At 40.2% G+C, this 15,980-nt stretch overlaps 1 protein-coding gene across 1 annotated transcript; it reads left to right on the top strand.

Moving 5' to 3' along the window:
* The first annotated feature begins 14 nt into the window (after positions 1-14).
* xpo6 (exportin 6) lies at positions 15-14,456 on the top strand. The gene is made up of 24 exons (XM_018672725.2): positions 15-808; positions 1,921-2,011; positions 2,640-2,752; positions 3,228-3,425; positions 3,676-3,835; positions 4,393-4,470; positions 4,644-5,175; positions 5,935-6,061; positions 6,164-6,273; positions 6,457-6,565; positions 6,743-6,835; positions 7,835-7,904; positions 8,036-8,195; positions 8,454-8,546; positions 8,950-9,094; positions 10,072-10,221; positions 10,415-10,604; positions 10,712-10,867; positions 11,563-11,677; positions 11,866-12,037; positions 12,187-12,348; positions 12,553-12,651; positions 13,246-13,476; positions 13,708-14,456. Exons 1-24 carry the CDS (start codon positions 806-808, stop codon positions 13,807-13,809), a joined length of 3,459 nt encoding a protein of 1,152 aa, XP_018528241.1. The 5' UTR covers positions 15-805; the 3' UTR covers positions 13,810-14,456.
* The last annotated feature ends 1,524 nt before the right edge of the window (positions 14,457-15,980 follow it).

The following is a 15,980-nucleotide window of genomic DNA, read 5'->3' on the forward strand; positions in this document are numbered from 1 at the left end:
TTGATTTCTGCAGCAAAAGAGGAAGTTGCGAAGCGAACCCTGTAACCAGCAGGCTAGCTATAATCTTGAGCCGCCCTAAGCATTGAAAAGGGGAATAACAGGAACAAGCGCGCATAGTATTATGTATTTAGTGTTACTGCAAATTTGTCAGATATATAACTTAGGTGTGCACATTCACCCGCTTTAAAAATACAAACGGTAAAGGCAAGTTGTCGTGACCAAGAGCCCTGGAAGCATGTCTACGTTTGACAGCAAGCTAACGAAAATTATGCCTTCATCCTTCTAGAAAGGCTAGCGAGTTAGCCATCCGCTGCAACGTTAGCCACTGGGTAACTTAGCCTCGAAACGGTTGACATAGAAAGCTAATTAACGTTGCACATTTCTCCGGCGTTAGTGTCAGTGTTAGATGTCCCACAAAACAAGATTTCTATATTTAACTTAACGGTAAATGGAATCATACGACAATGCAGCTAACCCACCGATTCGAGGTAGCTGATTCAATGTTAAGCCTATATACTTGGTAAGAGAAAACGCGTTTTATTTGAGCCAGGTAAATTTGACTCAGTGTTTAACGTCGTCATTGTAAGCAGTCAACAACGTCAACCTTTTGCTAGCTAGTTGTTTGTGAAGTATCGACCTAAGCAGGCGAGCAGAGCATGATGAACCCCCTTTGCGGTTACGTTAGCCAGCAACACCTTAGCTAACGTTAGCTACAGAAGTGGCTAGTCAGGTAGCTAATGTTGGCTCATTACTGTAATTAACCCGAGACTAAGTAAACTGAAGAAAGCATCTGAGCCTGCTAAACATGGTAAGTATAAACTAACGCCTATTATTTACCTTGTTAGATACGCAGCCTTCCTGTTTTATTTGCTAATAGCTAATGTGGTGAGAGAGCTTTCGATTCGTATATTTGAGCAGGAACGCCTAACATAACGTTATGGTGATAATGTATTTAAATATCTTTACATAATAGCTAATAGCGTATGCTAGAATGCACTACGGTGCTGTATGTGTGATAAGTCACATAACGGTTTGTGAGAGGCCAGGTATTTCACGGGATGTGACAGCTCGTTAAGCCATTTCACGGAACAAGACGCCCATCTTGCAAAACCGAATATTTGCTTTGAGTAGTGTTAAGCCTCGGCAAGTTGTGGCTTATTTGAGGAATTCAGACCCGCCTGCCACAGGAGCTGCCCTTTAAAATCTCAATTTGCTATCTCTTGTTTTTTGCCCAACAGGGCCCAACTTCCTCCACCTGTCAAAGCGTAGTACAGCAGTTGATAAAACACAATTGATATGTTTTAGTTACAACTTGATTTATAATTTATTTGCCCAAGATTGAAATTCTTATGCAATCTTCATTGCTGAACCATATAAGCAAGTCTATATTTCTTTGAGAAAATGCTAAATTGTTCACTGCATGTAAGTGATACATGTGCAATGACCAACTATAGCTATGTGCAGGCATGAACATGTAAAGATATGTTTCCAGTTCACAAAGTGATTTGTCTGTTCAAGGTGGTACATACACCTACGAGTGCTTATAAATTTATCAGAGGTGTTCTCTTTAAATCAGTTTACAGGTCTCCATGTTGAAGTATTTTGCACATACACACAGGTATTCTCTATGAACAAATTCATGGAGAGGAGCTTGGTATATATGGCCCATAAATGAAAGCAAGGTACTTGAATCACTTTGACAATGGGTTTCTTGCTCTGAGCATCTGATGTGTATGTGTAATGCATGGCATGCACACCACTGAAATTATCTGTCAAATAGACAGATACTGGTCTTAGTATGATTTTTCTCGTGCTAATGGCTGGATAATTATGCAGTCACTTGTTTGGATCATACATATTGTTAAGTCGACGGTATAGATGTGTATTTCATGTTTAAGTTTACCTTTTATTATCCACTAGGCTTCAGAGGAGGCGTCATTGCGTGCACTCGAGAGCCTTATGACGGAGTTCTTTCACAGCTGCACAACCAACGAGCGAAAGAGAGAAATAGGTAAGTTTGGTCTTATAAAGCCTGCCCCTGCACATTAGATGTAAGGGCATGGCCTAAGAGGTATTGTCAAGTTTGTGCTTCTACAAAACTGGTTTCTAGAACAGTGAAGAGGAGAAAATGTGAAATTAAATCTGAAGAAACCTGTTTGACAACCTGCAGTTTATTATCCTATTAAAATTTGAAGGCATGTTTTATTCAACGTGAAATAGAGCACTTTGTGGATTATCTTGTTGTTTGATTAGATGATACACATGATGTTTTCTCAAATGTTAAAGGTTTTTTCCCCATGTTTTACTCTGTCCTTATTTACTATGTCCTTGTATTTTAATAGTTGGCACATATCTACCTTAGCAAGTCTGGATCCCTTAATAAAATGTACTGTATCCTGCAATATACTGAAATACAATGTATTGCAGAGCAACATATTGAAATGTGACCATGACCGTTTGTCACTGCGGAGTGTTTAATATGACCTGAAATCATTTGGCTTTTATTAAAAGTGTTTTTTGGTGTCACTTTTTATGCACTTCCTGTGTTGTGACGCATTACTTTCAGTCCGTCTGCGAGTGAAGTACTACGTTGTCATGTACCTCTGTCAGTGATCATGCCTACTTCCTTTTTTCTGCAGAAGAGCTGCTGAATAACTTTGCACAGCAGACTGGAGCGTGGCGCCACTGCCTGTTCTTCCTTTCCAATACTCGGAATGAGTATGTAATGATGTACAGCCTCACAGTATTTGAAGTAAGTCCTGTGGGTGGGAGAGATGTAGTTACAGTTTATAGTACCACCTAGGACCTTTTTTACCTTTTTATGCTCTGAAAATAAGACAAGGAGTGTCACAGAGAAAAGTATTGCTTAATAGGTACTGAACATATGACACAGAGAAGAGAATTTGGTTCATTCTGTTTTCCTGTTTCCTCACTTTGATTCTGCAGTTGGGCTAATTTTCTGTAATACACTTTGTATGAGATAAAAAACTGAACATCCTGTGACCTCAGATGACATACTTTCACTCATTTAATGCATATCTTAGATAAGTATGCTTAGATTGAGGTGCTGTCACATTGTGTTTTTAGTGGAAGATGTGGTCAAAAGATTTTCACTGGGCACTATATCATTTTAAAAAAATCTTTCTGAACTATTACAAAATATTGTTATATTTGTCGCCTCCTTAAGACACAGCTTTTGACAGCTGATTGTTGCCTTATACTTTCAGAACCTCGTGAATAAGATGTGGATTGGTGTTGCTTCACAAGACAAGATGGAGATTCGCAGCTGTCTGCCCAAACTCCTACTTGCTCAGCACAAATCGGTGCCCTATTTCATCCGTAACAAACTCTGTAAAGTCATTGTAGACATTGGTCGCCAGGACTGGCCAATGTTCTACCATGATTTCTTTACAAACACCCTTCAGGTAAGCCCTGCTTGTGTTGTTTCTGTTTTTGTGCAAGTGTTTTAATCATCAGGAACTGGGTGCTGGTTGATGTGTTCATAAATACAGGTTGACTAAGAATTAAGAAAACCATAGCCTCTGTTACAGTGAACATGTTACCAAAAAAAGCATTTTGATTAGAAAAGACCATAGTTTCTCTTGGTGGTCATAAAATTACATAGACCTCCACACCGTGTTAAGCCCTGACTTGTCAATATGTTGTGAACGGCAGTTGATCCAGTCCCCAGCTCTGGCTCAGTTGGGGCTGGTGATGTTGAAAACCACATCAGAGGAACTTGCATGTCCTCGAGAAGACCTGAGTGTCGCCAGGAAAGATGAACTGCGTAAACTGCTGCTGGAGCAGGTACCAACACTGCTTGGACTGTTGACAGGTGAGAACAAGCCTTAATATTTTGTGCAAATGTGATTTCCTGATATAAACAGATTTTTTTAAGGTGTAGTTGCTGGTCCAGTCAAAGTGCATTTTTTCAGTATAGGAACAAAATAGCAGGTTATGCAAGATGCAGAAAAGAGATCCATTACAATCCATAGCATTGTCTGGTTATAGTGCAGAAGTGGCAGCTGATACATGCACATGAGTGTATGTAACAGTGACTGTGCTGCAGTCTGGTTGAGGTAACAATGCTCTCTGTTTACATGCCACATTACAAGGGATGTAAAGGACATTCTGAAATCCAGTTTAGTTTTCACACATCTACAGAAAATCTAAAACCACATATGGTGCAACCAGCTAACGAGGTTTAAATCTGACTTGCAAAATTCAGTCTTTATGTTTTCTTTTTTGTTTTGTTTTTTGTGGCAAAACTGACAAAGCAAATTTGAAGTAAGAAAAAATCAGAAGTAGAGTCAGGCTGCCAGTCAGAGCAAATGTATTTGTGTAAAACCTGCAGTATTTGTGGGTAACTGGGTATCACCTCTTGTTTTACAGGTATTCTGGAGACCTACTGGGACAAGCACAGTGTCATAGCTTCCACCCCACCTCCCTCACCCACCTCAGGGGAAAGTGGTGAGTAAATTGTCCGTTAGTTAGTTAAAATGGCATTAATTTTAATGTGGTTATAATCATGGAACATTTGTTGCTTGTGTGTAGTCTCTAACAGTGACTACAGCAATCATTTTGATCAAGTGGTTTGTTGTTGTGCTTTAACCAGACCACGTTGTGTCTCTTCTATCCATCAGTGGAATTGCTGGGCAGTTTGTTTCAGGGCAGCCAGTACTCAAAGCTGCTTTGCCAGCCCATGGCAGCATTGGACAGTGAGAGTCAGCAGCTCTGTTGTCTCGTTCTGGAGTGCTTGGCCCACCTATTCAGCTGGATCCCTCTGTCCACAAGCATTACACCCACCCTGCTGGCATCCATTTTCCATTTTGCACGTTTCGGTTGTGATCTTCAGACAAAGGCCAAGACAGGATCCTTCATCTCCTCCAACTCCTCCTCTTCTAATGGGCAGCTTAACCCAGGGACAATGCCACCAACTTCAAACGGAGGAGGGAGAAACGGACAGCAGAGTGAGGGCATCAAGGTGGACCGTGCCCGACTTGGCGTACTCGCCATGACCTGTGTCAATGAACTCGTGTCAAAGAACTGTGTGCCAATGGATTTTGAGGAGTATCTGCTGCGCATGTTCCAGCAGACCTTCTTTCTCCTGCAGAGGCTAACACGAGAGAATAACGCTCACACAGTCAAGAGCCGCCTACAGGATCTTGACGAGAGGTATGGCTCACTCTACTGCTGTTTGTGCATGCGCAAGTGTTTACAGATGAGAGCGAGTATTTTACTCGGACAATTTCAGCATGTCAGCAGAAGTCAGAAGATGCACTGTAGTATTTTTTAGTAGTCCATTTCTCCAAACAGTGTTTGTTTCATCACTGCTGCTCCCTACACTGGTTCCATACAGCCATGTACATCAGCTTTGTCACGTGTGTCATTCTGACCTATTCCTTCCACCTATGTGTGCATGTGTGTTTGTGTGTATGTATGTTTGGTTTTTATCTATTCAGTATTGACTGTTGACTTAACACAACATCAGTTTCAAGTTTTAATGTGGTAGCAATTACAATCTCAGTTTCTAGAAACATCTGAACAGAAACTACAGACCTAAAATTTTGTAAGGCAAGATGGTGATTTGCAGACTGCATGGCCAATTTGGCCGTGCCAGACACGGTCACTGAGCTTCAGCTCATCACCTCACCTCATCTGTAACATCCCAAACCTTATCAGACAAGCTGGATATTTTCTTGAGTGGTCATGTAGTTTGTGCAAACCCATGACCTGTCTTCACTGTGTGTTGTCACAACGGAAATTAGGGCTGAGTAACGTGACGTTCTCTGACAATGTGGTAACCCAGCCTTGGTTTTAGAGATATTATTATTATTGTTCCGGTATAGACCATGTGAAGTAACTTCTTACAGCAAGATGTCTCAGGTGACTTTAATGCCTTGTGTTGTTAACGCTTTCTGTTTCATCTTGCAGTTACTTGGAAAAGTTCACAGATTTTCTGCGCCTGTTTGTCAGTGTTCACTTGAGGCGGATTGAGTCTAGTCCTCAGTTTCCAATTGTAGAGTTTCTTGCCCTGCTTTTCAAGTACACATTCAACCAGGTAATGCTAATTTTGTTGATCATTTGTTTATGCAGTACACCGCATGGTGTTGATTTCTACAGGTTTCCTGCAAATTTGCCTCTCTGATTTTTTTTTTTTCAGCCTACCCATGAAGGCTACTTTGCCTGTTTGGATATTTGGAGTGTGTTTTTGGATTTTCTAACAACCAAAATCAAAAGCAGACTAGCAGACAGAGACAGTGTCCTAAATAGGTAAGTGACTCAGAAAACCTATTTACACCCAGTGAATTAAGATTTATTAATGATCTCATATTAATGCAACTATATACAGTATAGACAATTGAGTGTACAAAATGTGTGATGTGTTGTTACTTATTTTATACTGTTTCATTCTGTTTGAAATGTGTGATATGTTGTTAATGTATTGTTGGACAGGTACAAAGATGCCTTAGTTCTTCTGTTAAGGGAGGTCCTGAATCGCATACAGTTCAGATACAATCAGGCCCAGCTGGAAGAGCTGGATGATGAAACTCTGGATGATGATGTAAGAACATTTTACCATACAGTGTATTTCTTCTCACTTTATATGTTCTGCATATCTCTTGTACCCACAAGAGGTCAAAAATGTATCGTATTATTAGCATTTTAACCCCTTTAGGATAAAAGTGTTTATAGCATTCACCTCAAAGTCTGAATGTTTTCCTTCATTTGGTAACTATAGCAACAGACTGAGTGGCAGAAGTACCTGCGTCAGAGTCTGGAGGTGGTTGCCAAGGTGATGGAGCTGCTCCCATCCCATGCATTCTCCACGTTGGTAAGAGATCATTGTTGGTGTCACCTTGACATAGTAATGTTTTTAGCATCTAAACAGAATTCAGAATTGTTTTTTAGAATTCCAGCTTGAGCAAATTACCTGCAGCTGAACACTTTTCTGAAATGTTTATAGCTTTAAAACACTTAAACATGTTTTGCACACTATAGCTTTCCAAAAAAAATGAAGCAGTAATACTGGCTCCTGAATATTATAATACACCAGCTGGCCTTGATTGGCTGCCTGAGGTGTGTTATAGCTCATTGTTCATCAGCTCAAACATAGCTGTGGTCAACCGTTTAATCTCCTAACAGAAATAATTGTATAATGTTATGTTTAACTGTGGAAACATGTGTTAAACTGACAACAGACACGCGCTAAGCTGTCGAAGTAGGTTGATGCAGTTTTACAGATCCAACAGGTTTTGTGAACATAACACCTCTCGTATGAAATGACGCGTCATGAGTTTCACTTTTGCCTTTACAAAAGACTGTCAATTCAGATGATATTTATCACGAGATAGCCAATTTATTTTCTCTAGCTCAGCACTAATATTCACATATGAAAGTGTAACATAATCCAACAGTTTCAGTATTGGCAAAAGATTTCATTTAGTTTAGGTGTAAATAACTTGTCGGACTAGAACAGAACACAGACCAGGAGATAAGTTACAATGTTTATTAAAATGCTTTATTGTTCATAAAACTGTGAAATATGACCGTGTGAACTGGTTCCTGTTTGGAACCAGTTCCTCCAAACAGATTATGTCTTCTTGATCACATGTAAACTTGCTCTTGGGTTCTGAGGTTAAGATACTATCTCCCCCTCCCCCAGTATTGTGCATGTTGTGTGTTTGCTCTCCTCAGTGATGTGTTTATACACTAAAAAGTAAAAGAATTTAAAGAATATTCAAAAGAAACTAAATTATTTTCAAATGGATGTGGGTTTTATGATTGAGAAAAGTGTGGTGGCAGCCTCCTTATTCCTCTTTTCTATCTCAAGTTTCCAGTCCTTCAAGAAAATTTGGACGTATACCTGGGTTTGCAACAGTTTATTGTCACCACTGGCACAAGTAAGCAAGCTTTTCCTTTATTTTTAAAATATTTTTTCCGCTTCACCTCATGTCTTTTGTTTTAGGTACAGTCATATTGAATGGTGCTGATTCCACAGATTAAAACATTTGAATGATCTGTCATCTTTCAGGTCGGAGACTCAATATCACTGCAGAGAATGACTGCCGTCGACTTCACTGTTCTCTCAGGGACCTCAGCTCCCTTCTTCAAGCTGTCGGACGCTTGGCTGAGCATTTCATTGGGGAAGTTTTTGCTGCACGTTTCAGTGATGCCCTGGCAGTGGTGGAGAGGTCTGTGCTCTGCTACTCATCCAAAACATTTTTTTAAAAAAAGGAGTTGTTGTACCTACTAAGTAGTATTGTTTCAAATATTTGTCAGTGTTTCTGAATTTCCGCTCACTCTCAAGTTGGCCTCTGGTTTTTAGATTTTTTTTATTCTACTTAAATGATTATTTAGTAAGTAATGAAGCTGTTTTCTGTTACTCATGACTACTTGCTTCTTTGAAAGAGTAAAATATCATAATAAACTCTTTGGTTCTCTTTTTCAAGGTTGGTTGAAGTGACTTGCTACGGGTCTCAGACCAGCCTTTATGATCTGGAGACCGCTGTGCCTTCTGTGCTAAAGCCAGACCTCATTGACGTGTGAGTATCACATGTTTAAAGGAAAATTTAACCCTAACCCTTTACTTGTGACTGGTTGGTTACAAATAACAAGACTATACTGTTCTGTTATTGAGCACAGTGTCACTGACCAGAGATAGGGGAACTATGTGTGAACAGTTGCAATGTTTGTGGGCATTTAGACACTTAACAGGCATTGAAAAGCCACAGTTGCTGTTTGCACTGTGTTGTTAGAGCAACTTCACATTTGTATAATAAAAATGTAAGACAAATCTGCATGCTGTGTTTCTCACAGCACTTTACAAGTTGACTAAATGCAAATTTAAAACAAATTGGTGGTAAGCTTTATGAAGAAGAAGCAAGTATGTTTTATTTAGTTCCCCACACTATGTTTTGAGTCTGCGTGATGTTTTGTTTGTTACAGACATGCACAGGCCCTTGCTGCATTGCAAGCCTACTCTCATTGGCTCGCACAGTTCTACAGTGAAGTCCACAGTCAAAACCAGAGCCAGTTCATCAACCTCATCACGTCTGCAATAGATGCCAGCAGCCCACTCATCACAGCTAAGGTAGCTTCTTTCTAAATTTCTTTGTCTCTCTCTCTCTCTCTCTCTAATTACACTCAAGAAAGCTGATTCTGCGGTGCATTTTAAGTCAACTGTCAACAATTACAGTCATTTACTGCATACAGACTCACAAGTGAATTTCAGGCCTCAGCTAGAGACACGAGTCAGGCCTGGCAGCAGTAGACCTGGCACTTAGAGATAGTGAAGCGTAGTAAAGAGCTGCAGCCTCATGGGCCCAGTGAACACAAACAAACTCCAGCTTTTTCAAGCAGTGGCATCAGGTGTATGGAGAATGGAGAATACAGGGTTTTTTTTGGTGTTTTTTTTCTTCAGATTGCATGATGCACTTGTCAAGATTATCAGATGAAAAGGGGAGCGCAAACATGTTGCTTTAAATTAGGGAACCGAGTCTCTTATGCTTGTTAACAGTGATAACTGATCCAAAAGCATACGTGTCTCAGTATATTGATAGATGATCTGATTGCAGTTTAACACAAGCATTAAACACAATCTATAATTTGGGTAAATTAAGAAATTCTGCTCAATTATTGGTCAAATATTTAAAAAATGGAAGTTCGTGAATACTTAATCTACAAAGTGGCATTGGTTTCATGTTCAGACAGTGGTTGATTAAGGAGGAAGTATGATATGTAAAATATTAACCAGTGCTCAGCCTGTGTTCACAGCAGCTAATTTGTGTTCATTTTACACTCCTTTTTTGTTAATGTTCCCCTCACTTGAATTTTACTTGCATTAAATGCATATTATATTTAAATGGCACAATTTCAGTGGTTCAGAAATTGGTATTTGTATCTGTATAATCCACATCTTTTGTATTACAGATTAATTAGCTGATATAGCTCTGTATTTTATTTTTTTCATGGTTACTTGCACACATGACAAAGCAAACCACAGGCTGGAGAGTGCTGTTAGCAAATGATTCTTCTTCCCTTACACTTAAATTCTGTCTTTATCTCTAGGTACCCGAAAAGTTGCTGCTCTCAGCGTGTCATCTGATGGTTTCCATCACATCTACAGTGCGGCCTGTGTTCTTGGTCACTTTGCCAGCCGTTCAGAACATCTTCAACCTCATTACTACAGAGAATCGGAGCCGCAGACTTCTCCAAGAGGTAATTGTTTGTTGCTTTTATTTTGCATATATTCATTGACTTGGTTGTGTAATAAAAAAAAAATTAATAGCAAAGCTGATCTATCTGCATGGTATTTTTCACATTTTAGGTTTAAGTTCTTGAAATGTCGTAAATACTTGAAATCCTTACTCTGTGTGTGTTTGTTTTTATGTGCATGTGCTTGCTCATACAGGCGCACATGTTGGTGTGTAGAGCTTTATCCAACATGCTGCTGCTCCCGTGGCCGAATTTACCAGAGAGTGAGCAACAATGGCAAACACGCTCCAGCAACCATGCCAGCCTACTGGCAGCCCTCACGCGAGAATATCGTATTTTAAGAGGGACGGTGAACATAACTCCACGGCAGCCTGCTCTGGGTGACAGTCAGTATTTCTTTTTCTGTCTTTTGTTTTCTGTTACTCCTTGTCTGATTATTCTAACACCCTGTCACTCTAATTGTGTTTTCCGACCATGTTTTTTCTACCTCCAGTGAAAGCAGTGATACAGCAGACCCTTCCTGTGCTCAGAGACATAGTGGACAGCATCTCTGGGGAATCCACCAAATCACGTCAGATCTGTTACCAGAGTCTTCAGGAGTCAGTCCAAGTGTCGCTCAGTCTTTTTCCAGTGTTTATTCAGCAGCCAGGTCAGTATCTCATCTACAGCTGATGTGTCCCATCTTCAAGTTAAACTAAAAATTTGATCAAGGTCGACCTACTTACCGTGTCACAGGAGGACTGAGGCCTATCCCACTGTATTGGGCAAACACGTGGGTGTTTCTCTGCCTCCTACCAGTGTAGGCAAGATGATAACAGTGCTTATAGCAACAGACCAAATCCACATGATTATACAATTTAAGAACTTGGCCTTTTTTTCAACTTAGTGACATCATAGCTGCTGTAGCGACTGACATTTATAGATGCAGCTAGTTTGACTCAGAACAGAAAAATACCAGTGGACAGAATTACAGTTTAGGAGCCTGGATCTGATGATACAGTAGTTCACAAACATCTTGTGTTAACCTCTTACTGTTTGTCTCTTTATTTCCTTACTAAAGACTTAGCTTTTTACCAGTGCAGCAAGCAGCAGTGCACTTGGATGTCAAAGCTTACTTGAAAATTGAAATCCTATTGGTTACATCAAAGAAAATATTTGGATGTCACTTAAAGAAGCGTCCTATGTCCGAGACTCAGTATAAAGCTCTGACTGCACATAAATGTTATGTAGCAACAAAATGCAGTTAATAATAATTGACATAATTAATAAAAGATAAATTCTGAAGATCTCAACTATCTACAACACAAAAGGTCAGCTTTGTTAACTGTCACTTCTCTTTCCCAGATGTGACGGATGAGATGCTCGCCTTCTTCTTGACGTTGTTTCAGGCATTGCGAGTCCAGATGGGTGTTGCCTTCACAGGACAGATCATCCACACTTTCCTCAGCATGTTCACCAGGTAAAAAAAAAACAAACTTTTGGTTCACCACAATCTTTGTAGACATTAGCTACTTTTATTAGTCGTAGTTCACTGTAGTATCATATCCTGTCAAGATGGATCAAGGTTTAAATGGTATGGGGCATACACTGGAATGCTGCTGTCACTCTCAACACTAATCAGTGTAATGTCACTTACATGTGCTCCAGGGAACAGCTGGCAGCCAGTATTTTGCAAGAGGGCAGTGCAGGGTGTAGAGTGGTACAGAAGTTCCTGAAAATCCTGCAGGTGGTGGTGCAAGAGCCTGGTCAAGCTTTCAAGCCCTTCCTACCCAGCATCCTCTCTCTGTGCATGGAGCAGGTTTACCCGGTGGTGGCGGAGGTCAGTTGGCAGTCACTTGTCCAAAGTTAACATTCATTCTGGAGTTGTTTTTTCATCTAGATTGATTAGCCTGCTAGGACCTAAAATGCTAAAATTTGCATGTGGTTGTCATTTGTGATGGGGTGCATTGAAACTCTTGTCTTTGACAGCGGTCTTCCCCTGACGTCAAGGCAGAGATGTTTGAGTTGCTATACCAAATACTTCACCAAAACTGGAGGTACTTCTTTAAAACTTCAGTCTTAACAAGTGTCCAAAGAGGAGCTGCTGAAGATACCATGGAAAATGAAGCCCAGTTCGCAGCTGCCATGCAGGTGGGTGCATGCACATCGCTACAGTTGTCATCATATTCTGTTTGAATAGACTGATAAATCTGTGCTGTGTCCTTTGAACAGCAATTTCCTGTTCGGTGTGTGCAAACAATAATAGCTTTTTTAGATGTGGAACATACAGATAAAGTCATTTTTAAATCTAGTTTCTCTTCATTTCCTGACTTCTGCTGGAATATCTCTTTTCAGGCTTTTGGACAGTCTTTCCTGCAGCCTGACATCCACATCTTCAAGCAGAATCTCTCCTACTTGGAGTCACTCAACAGCAAGCACAAGTTGTATCATAGAGTAAGTTGAGCTTTTATATCAGTGTCTTTGTTTTTAGATGTGTAGCATTTAACCGGGGCAGCATTGTTAACTCATTAAGACCTGTCTCTGTCTCCAATGACCTGTCACCTGCGACAGGCATAAAAAAGACACGGACTGGCAAAAACTGTAACTGCAGCTGTACTTTTTTGCTCTTTTGTAGCTCCTGTTTGTATCAAGTTTCACATGTACCTCTGTTAATTGTGAAAATGCATTAGTTGTAACCTGAGCTGTCTTTTTTTCTTTTGGCCTTTGCAACCCTTTTTGGCAAATCAAATCTAGTTAGTAATTGGGAGGACAGAAAACACCCAGTGACACCCAGATCAGCATAAATACTCACACCCCCACACACACCAGGAGTCACAACAAAGAAAAAACTCGATCCTGTGTAATTAAAGCAACAGTCCGTCCGTCTGTCGTGCACAGAATTAAACCAAACCTCTTGCGTAATATGTCCATGATACATATCTTATTGAGACACGTCCCTTTATGCACACATACTGGTTGGAGTGAGTCTTTGTAACCTATGTACAGACTTGAAACGTTTTTATTCCTTTGTTTTTTATTGTGCAATAGAAGCTTTTCCGGACCTCGATGCTGTTCCACTTCATCAACGTGCTGCTGCAGGTCCTTCTGCACAAGAGCCACGACCTCCTTCAGGAGGAAATCACTCTCGCTATTTACAACATGGCTTCCGTCGACTTCGATGCCTTCTACTCTGCCTTCATGCCAGAGTTCCTCAATGGCTGCCAGGGTGTAGACACCAGCCAACGAGCTGTTCTTGCACGCAACTTCAAGCTTGAACAGGTAAGAATGAAATATTCTCTCTACCTAATGGGTTACCATGGCAATGTATTTTGCAGGCTGTTGACACATACATTGCATCAGACCAGTGGTTCATGAACCGGGGTGGGGGGGGGGTAGAGCAACACATACACATATGTACATGTGTGTTGAATGTTTTTGTCTACTCTGCACCATTGTCAACTCATGTTTCCTCTGTAAATGAATCTTACTGTTCAACTTCTCTCTCTCAAGGACCTGCCTTCGTTCACTCAGAGTGTGCAGCGTCTGGTGAATGACCTTCGCTACTATAGACTGTGTAATAGTAGCCTGCCCACTGGCACCATCAAGCTATAGCACAATGACTGCTTGAAACCACTCCCACACATCAATGATGATCTACAAGGACTGCCTGTGCTGACCACTTTGCCCAACACTCCTTCTCAAACTCAGCTTCGCTCCACCTATTCAAAGTGATAGGAAGGAACAACACACATTGTACGGTTGAGTAACTGGAGGTTGAGGATGCTGCTGATGTTTTTCTTTGATTTCTACTGTAGAAGGTTGGCGCATTTTTTTTTTTTTTAAAGCAGTGCCCTCCTTATCTATTGCCAATGATAATTTGGCAAGAAATGTAAACCTGGTCTGCAGTTGGCTTTTGCCCAGACCTGGAGCAGTCTGAGCCAGGCCTTCTTTCCCACGCCTCTGCAACAAAGCTGGGCTGGGACTGAGCACTTTCAACTCATTTTGAGTTTTTAAAATGTCAGCTTTTATTCATTTTGCCTTCAAATTGTTTTCATCTCCAAAGGAGACGCACTCTCAACTTAAGATCTTTCATATCATTCCATTCTGAAAAAAGAGAATCTGCTTAATTAAATAAAGTGCTTTTTTTACTAAAACAAAGGTTATTGGTTAATTCACAATTTTATTGTTTTATGTATTCTTGCAGTGTTAGGTTATTTTATGAGAATAATTGTTGCTTCAAGATGCAAGACTTTTCTGTACAGCATGTGTTCACTGTTTTAACTCTTGTCAATGGCACATTTTTACATTCCTTGAACTTAAATTCATGCACTTCAGCTGCTGAATTATTTGGTTTTCAGCTTTTCACCTTGTCGAACACATGAACAAATAAGCAAATAATTGGTTCGGGTCTTTACAGAGTGGCCAAAAGCCTTGACAAATATGAAGCACCAACAGACAGAGGTCTTGATGTGTGGCACGTTACACGTCACATGTGGCAAATGTGTGAGGGCACAACATGCAGAAAACAGGAAGTATCAGCACAGGAGGAAAATCACAAACTCTGAAAAAATGTTGTATCATCTCTGTGGATTGAATTTGCAGTGAGGATTGCAGCTATAGTGTTTAGTGTCTGGTGCTGTCAGGGTTTAAGATTAATTAAGATGTTTACACATTTTGGAAATTTTCCTCAGCTGCTGTTTAAATATTGAGGGGGGAACAGACTGACAGACTGGAGGTTCGTGTGACTCAGCACAACCCACAGGCAAATAGAATCGATGAATTTGATTGCTGGACTCTTGATTTAATTAGAGATGGTTTTTGGCTCAAAATCTTATCTTGATGCAAAATATATACCAGTTATGTATTTTGTGTAAAAATAAAAATAAAAATAAATATAGATATCACTGTAATAGGTTAGCCTCCCATTTAGTGCTGAGTTATTTTTTACACAGAAAGAGAGTCTAAAACGTGTTGAAGTCAGTAAGAGTTTCATGTTAATGTGGTCATATTTAAAAGGAATTCCACTAAATTTATACCAAGAGATAAATATTCATCGTGAAGCCACATCTCACTGTTCCTGTAAAACGGTTGTATAATATAATATCTTGTGTGGGTGTTAAGTCTGAGACAGTAACCTCAGCTTCTTCACAAACTGTGCTTGGAGCTTGGAAGGTATGGGAAGGATAGTATTGAGTTGCATTGTGGGAAATGTAGGATCCAGCAGTTTTAGTTCATGGTCATTTCTGAAATGGTTCAAACTCCAGAGAGATACTTATCTCATTGAAAAGTGTGTAACCTTCCCTGCACCGTGGAACATTCGCTGTGTGATCACACATTTTCCTTTTGGTGAGGCACAAGGTGACCAAGAGCCCAGCTACTGCCGCAGCAGCAGCACCTGAACAATATGCATCAACACTCAAGAGTCAAACCCACTCTGATTGATATTCTTCATAAGGTTAATGACACTAATGTTGTGAATATTGTAGGCTAATGTCAAGAATTCTAGAGAATAAGATTTCCTGTATTTACATACATTTACATTAACTTGGTGATTTATTCATAATAATGACGGTCTTACCAAAGAAATAGATTACTTTGTGAATTGCTGTCTCATTAATGCTCTCATCTCGTTAAAATGCGGGCGAAGAGACTCACATCCTAATGGTGGATTCACACTGTTCCACTGACGGACACTTGGTGTCGCTAACGGACCAACAAGGTCAGTGCAGGGGCAGACTGTAAACTGGCAAACATAGATCTAAACAATGTCATATTTAATGTAT

The sequence above is a fragment of the Lates calcarifer genome, linkage group LG11 (genome assembly GCF_001640805.2).
Source record: "Lates calcarifer isolate ASB-BC8 linkage group LG11, TLL_Latcal_v3, whole genome shotgun sequence".
NCBI lineage: Eukaryota > Metazoa > Chordata > Actinopteri > Centropomidae > Lates > Lates calcarifer.

Excerpts from the sequence above, each read along its gene's own strand:
- xpo6 (XM_018672725.2), top strand. Across the intron at positions 7,905-8,035 it reads TATTGTCACCACTGGCACAA|GTCGGAGACTCAATATCACT; the intron begins GTAAGCAAGCTT and ends GTCATCTTTCAG. Across the intron at positions 12,652-13,245 it reads AGCACAAGTTGTATCATAGA|AAGCTTTTCCGGACCTCGAT; the intron begins GTAAGTTGAGCT and ends ATTGTGCAATAG.